The sequence below is a fragment of the Microcaecilia unicolor genome, chromosome 2 (genome assembly GCF_901765095.1).
Source record: "Microcaecilia unicolor chromosome 2, aMicUni1.1, whole genome shotgun sequence".
Lineage (NCBI taxonomy): Eukaryota > Metazoa > Chordata > Amphibia > Gymnophiona > Siphonopidae > Microcaecilia > Microcaecilia unicolor.
In genome coordinates this window covers 52,095,185-52,106,076 of record NC_044032.1, presented here as the reverse complement: position 1 = coordinate 52,106,076, position 10,892 = coordinate 52,095,185, and the positions used below count along the sequence as shown (strand labels likewise).

General features: G+C 43.5%; 1 protein-coding gene across 1 annotated transcript in view; it reads right to left on the bottom strand.

Moving 5' to 3' along the window:
* Nucleotides 1–2,614: 2,614 nt before the first annotated feature.
* Nucleotides 2,615–10,892, bottom strand: part of LOC115462881 (tetraspanin-36-like) — a 56,273-nt gene continuing 47,995 nt past the window's right edge. Inside the window, exons 6-7 of the mRNA XM_030192941.1 lie at nucleotides 6,487–6,570; nucleotides 2,615–3,101 (exon numbers count right to left, since the gene is read on the bottom strand). Of these exons, the coding sequence (XP_030048801.1) occupies nucleotides 3,015–3,101; nucleotides 6,487–6,570 (171 nt within the window). The 3' untranslated portion in view covers nucleotides 2,615–3,014. The remainder of the gene's footprint in view (nucleotides 3,102–6,486; nucleotides 6,571–10,892) is intronic.

Sequence of the window (10,892 nt, the reverse complement as noted above, 5' to 3'; positions counted from 1 at the left end):
ACTACAAGAAATGACCACACCAGTAGCAACGACCCTATTACCTATTAGACTTAAGAAAATATTTCTAAACCACATTCAGAGAGCACAGCTGTGTTTTCAGCATTTTTGGTATAACCAACATGCATGAGACAGATCTGCACCTCCAAAATGCACAAATCTCTTTCATGCATACTCATTACAGATATCCTGAAAACCAGACTGGGTAGGTGTGCTTTCAGGCAGTGGCGTAGCTATGTGGGGCCATGGGGGCCTGGGCCCCCATAGATTTGGCCCTGGACCCCCTGCCAATGATCCTCTTGACCCCCCCTCCCGCCGCCAACCCGCCTTCGCCTACCTTTGCTGGTGGGGGACCCCAACCCCCACCAGCCGAGGTCCTCTTCTTCTGATGCAAGGCTTTGTTCTGTTTCTGTGAGTCTGCAGGACGTCAGACTCACAGACCCAGAACGAAGCCTTGCGCCGGAAGAAGAGGACCTTGGCTGGCGGGGGTTGTGGTCCCCCGCCAGCAAAGGTAGGCGGCGGCAGGGGAGGGTTGGTGGCGGGAGGGGTCAGCAATGGCGGGGGGGGGGGGGCTAAAATGTGCCCCCTCACCTTGGGCTCTGGACCCTCCCGCCGAAGTCTGGCTATGCCCCTGCTTTCAGGAGAGAGCTGGGAAACACTGGTTTAAATTATTTCGTTTGTTTCATTAAGAAAAGTAGGTCCACATTTACTAAATGGTGCCCAAAGTTAGGCACCTTTATGATCTGCACTAAGATACTATTCTGTACAGACCTGCCCTTCACACAATACTAGCTTGGCGCACTTCTCACACCTAACTTGGGGCATGAGCACTTTCGCCTGCCAAAAGAAGGTGTAAATGTTCACACCCAAAACTGATGGCATTTCAGCGTGCCCCAAATTTCTGAGAATGTCCCTGATCCACCTATGCCCCTCCGGTGACCACACCCCCTTTTCAGTTGTACACTATGAAATTTAGGCGTGCACGTTATAGAATAGGGCAGATCTGCACGTAACTCCTAATTACTGTCAATTAAGTGCTTGTTAATGCCAGTAATTGTTAGTGCTTAATTGACTAATTAGTTTAGGTGCAGATCTGGGATCTGTGCCCAACTTTGGCCAACCTGTACAGATTCTGGGGAATAATTTACATTTCTGACCCAGAATAAAAGACCCTGATACAAAATGAGCTGAGATAGGCCTCATCAACCTTTTCTGTCTGAGGCAGTAACATCTTGTCTCTGACAGTGGCCAATCCAGCTCACAAGGGCCTGGCCCGATACCAAGGAATATTATTGTTCATTACCAATGATAGGTGGTGACTTTCTCAAGCCCATGTGGCTAACATACACTGCACAATTACAGGTCTATTACTGTGCAGTTGAGTTGCTGGCTGAAAGTTGCAACTCTCAACTCGCTACTCAGAACCTATCCTAACAGTGTAGTTGTCGGGCTATCCGCAATGAATATGCACAAGATGAAGCCAGATTTGCCTGCATTCTTTAAATGTATAGTCAATGTGGAAAGCCTGAGAATCAAACTGGCTGGGTGGTCCCTTCGGACTTGGCTCAGGTGCAATAATGTAAAGTTAGGCAGTTTCAAACTTCTTGTAAAACAGTGTCTTCTACTCCACAAAATGAGATTCTGCAGGGGACCAAATATCCTCTAAACCTCAATAAAACTGGCTGGGTGTAAATATTTACAGTTAAATCTAGAAATGTCAATCTCCAGCTACTGTTCTGGCATTACAATTAGCAGAATTTACTACAAGGGGTCAACTTACCTATGAAGGGGGAAAAAAAAAAAAAAAAAAAAAGACCGTTTCCAGAACAATAAAAATAATTTATAACCTCAAATGGCAGCACAGTGCACTACCAAGAAAGAAGCGAGCAGGGTTTGGTCTCTAACCTAGGTCTTTGCTCCGTGGGCTAGAGAAGCAATGCTTACAACCTTCGGGAGGTAGGGAATTCTAGTCATCAACTCAAATACAACATCTCTGAGTTGGTGTTGCCAGGTGTATGTTAGTTACTGAAGGGAGCTATGTGCGGCCCACTGGCTTAGGGAGGGTCACTGATGTAAGAGTGGAAGAAATGCCTAAGAAACAAGGAGGGAGCAGAAGAATAATTACTGACAAATGCTAACACATTCAGCAAACAGGAAAAAAATACAACAGACAATTATCATATTCACAGCAGAACCACCACCAGTCAAAAGGGAGAATATATAAAAATGGGTATTAAGGGGGTCTTTTAATTGGGCGTGCTAACGTTTTTAGTGTGAGCTAAACACTGAAGACGATCATAGGATTACATTGGTGTCTTAGGGATATGTTTACTAAGGTGCGTTAGCGTTACCGCACCTGTAAATTTAAGGCGCGATAAACGATAACGCACCTATACATTTCTATAGGTGCGTTAGCGTTTAACGTGGGTAAACCATTTACACACGTTAAAAATGCTAATGCACCGCTTAGTAAACATAGGCGTTAGTGTTTAACGCATGCCTATTTTTAGCGAGCGCTAAAAACACCAGCGCGCCTAAATCAAAGACCCCCAAGTCTTCTGCTAGTTACAATTTTGGAAAAAAAAAAAAAAAAAGAGGAATGATTTTTAAAAAATTACAAGCCCCACCATTCTAGTATTTTTAATAGTTGATTTAAAAAAAAAAGAATATATAAATATGTATTTAGTTACATTATTAAAACAAATTAAATTACTCTAATTGAATTTTGTACACTCAAAATTTTGAAAAGTATGTCTCCTTTCTACTGGCAGCTTCGGCTTATTCCATCTCTGAAAGTCACTCGCTTCCTCTAAAATTGCCACCACAGAAACTACTAATTTCACCAGACTCATTTTGGTAATACATTCAGTGGAGAGAGCGGGAGCAGGGAGAAGCATGTTTTTTTTGTTCATGGTAATATAACAGTACAGAAAAGCAGCACAGGGTCCCATTGTGAAGTGCTGCTTTGAGCCCACTTTAGCTTCCAGAGAAGATTTATTTTCCAGGCTCCATTTTCTTCAGGCAAAGGTTCCAGAGTAGAGGGGCTGGTAGCCAGTTTCTTTCTTCCGACACATGATCACGCAGATGCTCAGCATTCCAAAAAACTGAAAATGAAATACAGAATAAACAGCAGGCTCTAGACAAAGCATTTCACAGAGCACAGCTTAGAAGGGCAGAGCTACAGCACATCTCATCGTTTCTGAACGTAAAATGTCACTTTATTTTGTGCAATAAAAAATTAAAAGAATTTTTCATTCTGTGTCTGTACAATTATTAGACCAAGGGGTCCTTTTACAAAGGCACGATGAAAAATGGCTTGCCATAGTGTAGGTGCGAGTTTTGGGTGTGCGCCGATCCATTTTTTAGCATGCCTGTAAAAAAGGCCTCTTTTTTGCCAAAAATGGACGTGCGGCAAAATTTAAATTGCCGCGCGCCCATTTTGTGTCTGAGACCTTAGCGCCAGCCACAGACCTAGCGGTAAAGAATTCGGGCGGTAATGACCTATGTGCATCAGATGCCACTTGGCGCGCGTCCGTTGCGCATGCCAGAAAATAAAAAATATTTTTCTGGCACGTGACAAAATTGAACCGCAAGGGCCACGCAGTAACTGGGCGGTAACTCCAATTTGGCGCTACGCCACTGATTCAACTCAAAAAGTGTTGAAAAGATTTCATGGGACAAACATGCAAGGATAAAGCTGGAGGTCAGGTAGGGTCTGTGATATTATATCTGTAAAGGGAAACAGACAAGACAGAGAAAGAGGGCCTTGCAGTAGAGGAGTGGCCTAGTGATTAGGGTGGTGGACTTTGGTCCTGGGGAACTGAGTTCAATTCCCACTTCAGGCACAGGCAGCTCCTTGTGACTCTGGGCAAGTCATGTAACCCTCCATTGCCCCATGTAAGCCGCATTGAGCCTGCCATGAGTGGGAAAGCACGGGGTACAAATGTAACAAAAATAAAAAAAATTTATCTGCTATAAAAGACTCAATCCTGTGCTATCCCTGTTTCTAGTATATTTTCATTGTTTTTCACCACTCACAGACTCCTGATGCAGGCATTTTGTTGAAACATACTGCCGTGGCGAGCCTTATTTTAGTATTGATTAAAGACTTTTACTTCATCATTACATCTCCTGGGATTTTTGGAAGAGTTCTGTTGATCACGCTATTCCCTTTTTTCGGTCTTTAACTGCTGTCATAAACAGCCTCAAAAGGAGGAAATCGTTTGCAGAAGTTATCTTCTCTACCGAGTTGAGGTATGCTTGTAAAGCCATACACACAGGAACTCCCTGCAGAATGCTATGGGCACATTCAGTCCTCTGACAGGCATGATAGCATTCTCTCCAGAGAACATTTCAGACAGTGGAGGAGTGGCCTAGTGGTTAGAGCACCGGTCTTGCAACCCAGAGGTGGCCGGGGTTCAAATCCCACTGCTGCGCCTTGTGATCTTGGGCAAGTCACTTAACCCTCCATTGCCTCGGGTACAAACTTAGATTGTGAGCCCTCTCTGGGACACAGAAATTTCCAGTGTACCTGAATGTAACACCTTGAGCTGCTACTGAAAAAGGTGTGAGCAAAATCTAAATAAATAATAAACAACATACTTTTGAACTAAATTGTAATAGAGAAGTTAAAAAGCTCAACCAAATTTTGTAGGGCGCTAGATCCCAGGCATCTTTCTCAGATTTGTTCCACTTTTCAAAGGTGGGGAGTGATTTCAGGGAGGAAAGGACAAAGGAGTCCTTTTATTAAGCTTGCAGCAAGTGCTGGTGTGAGCTTAGTGCACTTTATAATGGCTTACCGTGGGGTGCACTCAGGCATCCTAAAGTAATTTCCTAATCGACATGCACTACACCCATGCACTAAAAAATATTTTAAAATTTTCACTGGAGGGGGAGGTGTCTCAGGGGTGGAGAGTGGGGGGGTTCTGCGCTAATCAGTTAGCACAGGTAATATGGACGTGCTAACTGTTTAGCGCAGGAGTACGCGTGAGTTCTTACTACCTACAAAATAGGTGGCAGTAAGCGCTTGCGCAGTAATTTTTGTAACAGCCGTGTGCTAATGGCAACATTAGCGCATGGCCACTAATTAAAAAAAAAAATAAAAATAGAAAGGAAAATTCTGCCATTTTACTGCAGTGGTAAAAATTGCCTTAGCATGCTGGAAAAACAAGGCCAATTTTTGCCACAGCTTAGTAAAAGGACCCCAAAGTTGGCAATTTAGCACCAAGAGCTGCACGGAGAACAGAGCTGCACTTTCTTCTTTTTTAAAGATCTCTTTTCTATTATAGTTTAAAATCCTATAAGTAGTATCAAGCCCTCACAATCTCCCCCCCCCCCTTTCAACTCTACCCCCTCCCCTCTACCTCCCACCTCCCCCACCCCCCTTGGATTACACTGTGTGAGCTACAATATAAAAGATATTCATTACAGCTTCGGTCATTCATAACTTATTAAGAATAAGGCTTCTGCCACAATGTGTGAGTTTATCTAAAAAAAGTCCCCAAATCTTAAGGAATTGAGCTTTTCGTTTACAGGAACCTTTGGCCTCCTGCGCATCCCAAGTCATTAATTGATGTATTTGATTGCGCCAGTGCCAAAACTCAGGGGAATCTGACGAAGTCCATGACTGCAACAAGATACACTTCCTTGCTAACAGACAGAGCTTACGACATAGTAATATTTAGTTCGCTTTCAATCCCCTAAATGAACCAGGACAGTCCAAGACCAACTGGGAAGGTATCCCGCTGAATCAACCTGCCAGCATAAGGGATAAAAAGGCCTCCACTCGTCTCCAGAAACGCCTTATATTTGCACATCCCCAAAATGCATGATAGAAAGTGTTATCAGATAAGTTACATTTCATACAATTAGGTGTATTGATTCCCCCTGATCTAAACAGTTGAACCTGTGTGAAATAGGCTTACTAACGGGTAGCAGAGCAGCAATCCGGAACTACCGCTGGCCCAATGTGGGCTCTGGCAGTAGTGCCATCAGGGGTTGCCCAGCTGTAACTGGGAAGCGCTGCACACTGTCCAGTTACTTCGGGAGCCCTTACTGCCACCTCAATGGGTGGCGGTAAGTGCTGTCTCCAAAATGGCCACACGGCAAGTGCGAACTTACCGCACATCCGTTTCTGGTTTGGGGTTTTTTACCCGCTGCAGTAAAAAGAAGCCCTGGTGTGTGGCAAAACCAGCCGCTGAGGGCCCCTTTTATCGCAGCTTAGTAAAAAGGCCCCTAAGCGATGAACATTGCACTTAACCGGCTATGGTTTTTGCCAGCTCAATGCCGGATCCCGGACATGGCTCAGCACTGAATTACTGAGCATAGCACCAGCGGGGTCAGCAAAACGCAGAGTGCCGCCAGCTGAATATCAACCCCATTGTTTATATAGGCTGAAGTGCCTTTCAAAATTACCCCTAAAAGAGCAGGGTACATTAGGAAACCTACATTGCAGCCAGGAGGAATTGAGCTAGGAACATCTGTACGTACCTTGACAATGGCAAACCCAAGGATGACGAGACTGGCATAGGTAAGGACTTGTTCCAACAAAGTCTCCAGTTTCTGTTCACAACCCTATGGCAGGTAGAAAATAATGTATATTCAGTGCTACTTGCAGACAGCATGATGTGTTCATCCTATAATAGAACTTATTATTCCCTTATCATGGTCTGTATACACACCACTGTGCTACACCCCTTCACCCCCTCAACCATGGAGCTTTGTTTTTTTGTCATAGCAAAAAGTGATGCAGTCCTGGCTTCCCACTGGAAACCTGCTGATGCCCAACCCAAAATCACATGCTCCACAAACCAATACAACCATCCCATTTCTACTTACATGCATAGGAGTGTATGCAACAAAATGTATTGTGAACCCAGAGGTCCTCAGCTGCACCCAAAAAACAGCAAGCTATTCAAGGAGACTTTAAATGTGAACATTTAAGATGTTCTAAAAGAGATTAGCATGTGAATGCAAAGGAAAGTTATATGCATACGACGGGTTACTGAGCTGATGTCCAATAATATGCTCACCCTACATTTTATTTAGTGCAGTGACACCCACACCACTTCATAAATGCTTACAGTTTGAGCTTTCACTAACTTACGTATAATTCCTTTTATTAGGACCGATAGATTTCTATTTACCTTCTAATTTTTCTGTCTCCCTATTACTTCCTATCAAGTTGGGCCATGTAACTGCTTTTTTTTTTTTAATTTTTGAGAAGTCTTTATTAAACATTGGTAAAAAATACAAATTATATGCAATTCTTGCCAAACAAAACACTATGACAATTTCTTAATAATACAGACAGCAAATATTGTCAGTAGAGACCGACATCCACAAACTCCATACCAATGTGAGAACAGCAAACTATTGTACTTCCAACTTTTTTATTTTTAAGGTATATCAATCCCCCCTAAACCCACTCCTAATCCCATCCCAGTGTCCTATCTCCCCTATCACCCCCTTGTCCTACCCCCCTGTCCTCCCAATCCCACCACTTAATTCCCCTCTTATCCAGAGCATCGTTGCAAAAAGGGGTCCCAAATTTTATTCCATTTAGGCAACGTTTTCCTTTTTACAGCAGTCAGTCTCTCCATCTCACACATACGTCTAAGTTTGGTTATCCAGCGAACCATGGATGGTACTATTTGCGATTTCCAATGTTGGGCTAAATTTATTCTGGCTGCATTGAGAGCGGCTCGTACCAATAACCACTGGTCCGAAGTGAGTCCCACTGGCCTCTGCCCCAACAGGAAGATTAAAGGATGCCACTGCACAGACCTATGAGTCCACAGCTGAAGTTGCGCCTGCACTCCCTTCCAGTAAGCCTGTGCCTTAGGGCAGAACCACCAACATGTAACTGCTTTTAAGCATATTTATGTGAGGCAGTGTAGTGACTGAAGTGTGGGAAAGCTATTTTGGTTGTGGTTACATAACAGCAGAAGCAGAGTCAGAAGACCTCCTCTGTCATATTTCAGAAGTTAAAAGCCGCAGACTATGCAAGGAGTGAAGGTGGCCAACAACAGAGACGAAAACACAGATCCAATTAAAAATCCTTATGAGCTGACCTGACATGGCCATGTTTTGGCACAATCCCTGTGACCTGGATTGTCCACTGCTGGAGGCAGAATGCTGGGCTAGATGGACCATGGTCTGAGCCAGTAGGGCTATTCTTATTTTCTTAAACAACAGAGACAAAACCACAGGTCCAATTAAAAATCCTTATTAGCTGACCTGGCATAGCCATGTTTCAGTCCATTCCCTGCCTCAGGGGTCATTAACTTATAGTGGAACAGGTAATCTATACCAAACTCACAAAAAACCAAATTCCGTAGAAGTTGTTTCAAATGCTCAAAGCAGTACGTTCTTCCAATGGAAGACTCACCTTGCACACTAAAACACCACGTTGAAACTGAGCATTTGAAGCAAAATTCCACACAATTTGGATTTTGCAAGTTTGGGCCACGTATAAGAGAGAACTACATATAATTTTCCCTTAAATAATAATTGGCACAGAGAGATGATATACGTTAATATTTATTTATTTGGATTTTGCTCACACCTTTTTCAGTAGTAGCTTAAGGTGAGTTACATTCAGGTACACTGGGTATTTATATAGTAACAAAGTAAATGATGGCAGATAAAGACCTGAACGGTGGAGGAGTAGCCTAGTGGTTAGTGCAGAGGACTTTGATCCTGGGGAACTGAGTTCGATTCCCACTGCAGCTCCTTGTGACTCTGGGCAAGTCACTTAACCCTCCATTGCCCCAGGTACAAAATAAGTACCTGTATATATGTAAACCGCTTTGAATGTAGTTGCAAAAACCTCAGAAAGGCGGTATTGTTCTGTCCTTTGACAGCCTTGCCTGGTTGGGATAGATTCCTGTAATGTTTAATGTGGTCACTATAATGTTAAATAAGCAAGGCATTATGTGAAATGTAGTTCACAGGTAGTGCCTAACTTGGCTCTGTCCTCATTGGTCCTTTTGGCCTCTTGTTCTGTGGGCTTGAGGGAGCCCACCCCCCCAAGGTTGTCAGATGGGTGGTTTTCCCGCCCAATTGGGCGGCTTTCCGCAACCTGCTGCGGGAAATTTTCGACCGCTGCAGGTCGCGGTTTTTTGGGCGGCTTCGCGTTCGGTTGGGCGGGTTTTGTTTTGTTCTTCGGCTGCGGTTTTCGTGGCCTAGGGGGTGGAGCTGGTGAGTAGGAGGTGGAGCTGTGAACGTGGGGGTGGAGCTGTGAACATCGGGGGCGGGGGTGTGCGGTTTTGGGCGGGTTTAGAACGGGTTTGGGGTGGGAAAAATTATTTAAATCTGGCAACCCTGCCCCCCCCCACCGTCTCCTGTCCAGATGCTCTCTCTGACTGACTTGATGGCTGTCTCCATCTTATTTTCTGTCAGCACTTGTCCTCATAGACTCAGTGGAGAGAACTCAGTTTTTACCTCATAAATCTCATATATATCTTGCCAATGAGATATTGCATCTTCAATCTCTCATCTGTGAGCTGCTCAACCTGTGTAATTTATTTTATTGCATTTGTATCCCAGATTCCCCCACCTATTTGCAGGCTCAATGTGGCTTACATAGATTTGTAACTGTTTTCTACCTAAGCAGTAGAATTGCCCTCTTCCTCGGGTCTCTGATTCCATCTGAGGCAGCTTTCAGAACACGAAGGCTCTATGCTAAGAAGCACCTCTTCTGATTTGTGAGTAAACTGTTTATTATTCATTAAAGAACATTTCAGAAATATAAAGAGACTTCAGGGTGTGTTGATATGTTGAGGTTATACATCAAGATACTGAGATCTTACAGTGACAGATCTTGGGAGGCTTGAACAGGTATATCAAGTCCCATTTCCCTTTCCCATCCAGTCTGCCCAACAAGATAAACTCATTTTACATGGTATGTAATACTTTATATGTATACCAGAGTTTGATTTGTCCCTGCCTTTCTCAGGGCACAGACCATAAAAGTCCGCCCAGCACTGTTCCTGTACTAAAAGTTCTGAAGCTAACATCGAAGGCCCTTAAAATTTACACTCCAGTCCATCCCTATCTATTCAGTCACGATCAGGGCACAGACCTTAGAAGTCCACCCTGCACCAGTTGTACTCTCCAAATACCGGCGTCGCCACCCAATCTCTGCTAAGATTCCGTAGATCCATTCCTTCTACTACTACTACTACTATTTAGCATTTCTATAGCACTACAAGGCATACGCAGCGCTGCACAAACATAGAAGAAAGACAGTCCCTGTTTATCCCACGCACGTTTGAATTCCATTACCGTTTTCATCTCCACCACTACTGTTCACATGGCCAACAGGAAGATGCTGAACCAGGGAGCTAGAACTGACTGCTAGACAAGTGTTAAAGTACCTGCTTATATTACCAGAATACTGCTAATACTGGTCTGAAGGGAGGAAGAGAGAAAGAGCAGTGCTTTGGAGAGAGGGCAAGAGAAAGCAGGTCACAGTAGTGAGGGGAAATGGAAAGTGACAGTGTGCACTGCCCTTGATAATTCATGAGGATGAGAATGGGGGAACCATGAGACAAACTTCCCTTGATGCTGATTCATGTCAGTGAAAAAAAAAAAAGAAACCTTCACTGTCCAATAAACTGGGTTCCTATCCGATCTATTTTTTGAGATAACCATAATAAATATGTATCCTCTAACTAATAACAGTTCTAAAATTCACCAAATACTTTCAAAGTATAAGCAGAGGAGTGTGGTAGCCGTGTTAGTCCACTCTTAAGGTTATCAATAGAAATAAAAAAGGTATCATCTTATTTTCTTTTCCATGTTTTATTTTGTTTGATTTCTAAAGTATAAGCAAAAATAATTTATTCTTATTTATCTCTAGTACATAGTCCTAGTTACCGTGCAATCATTCA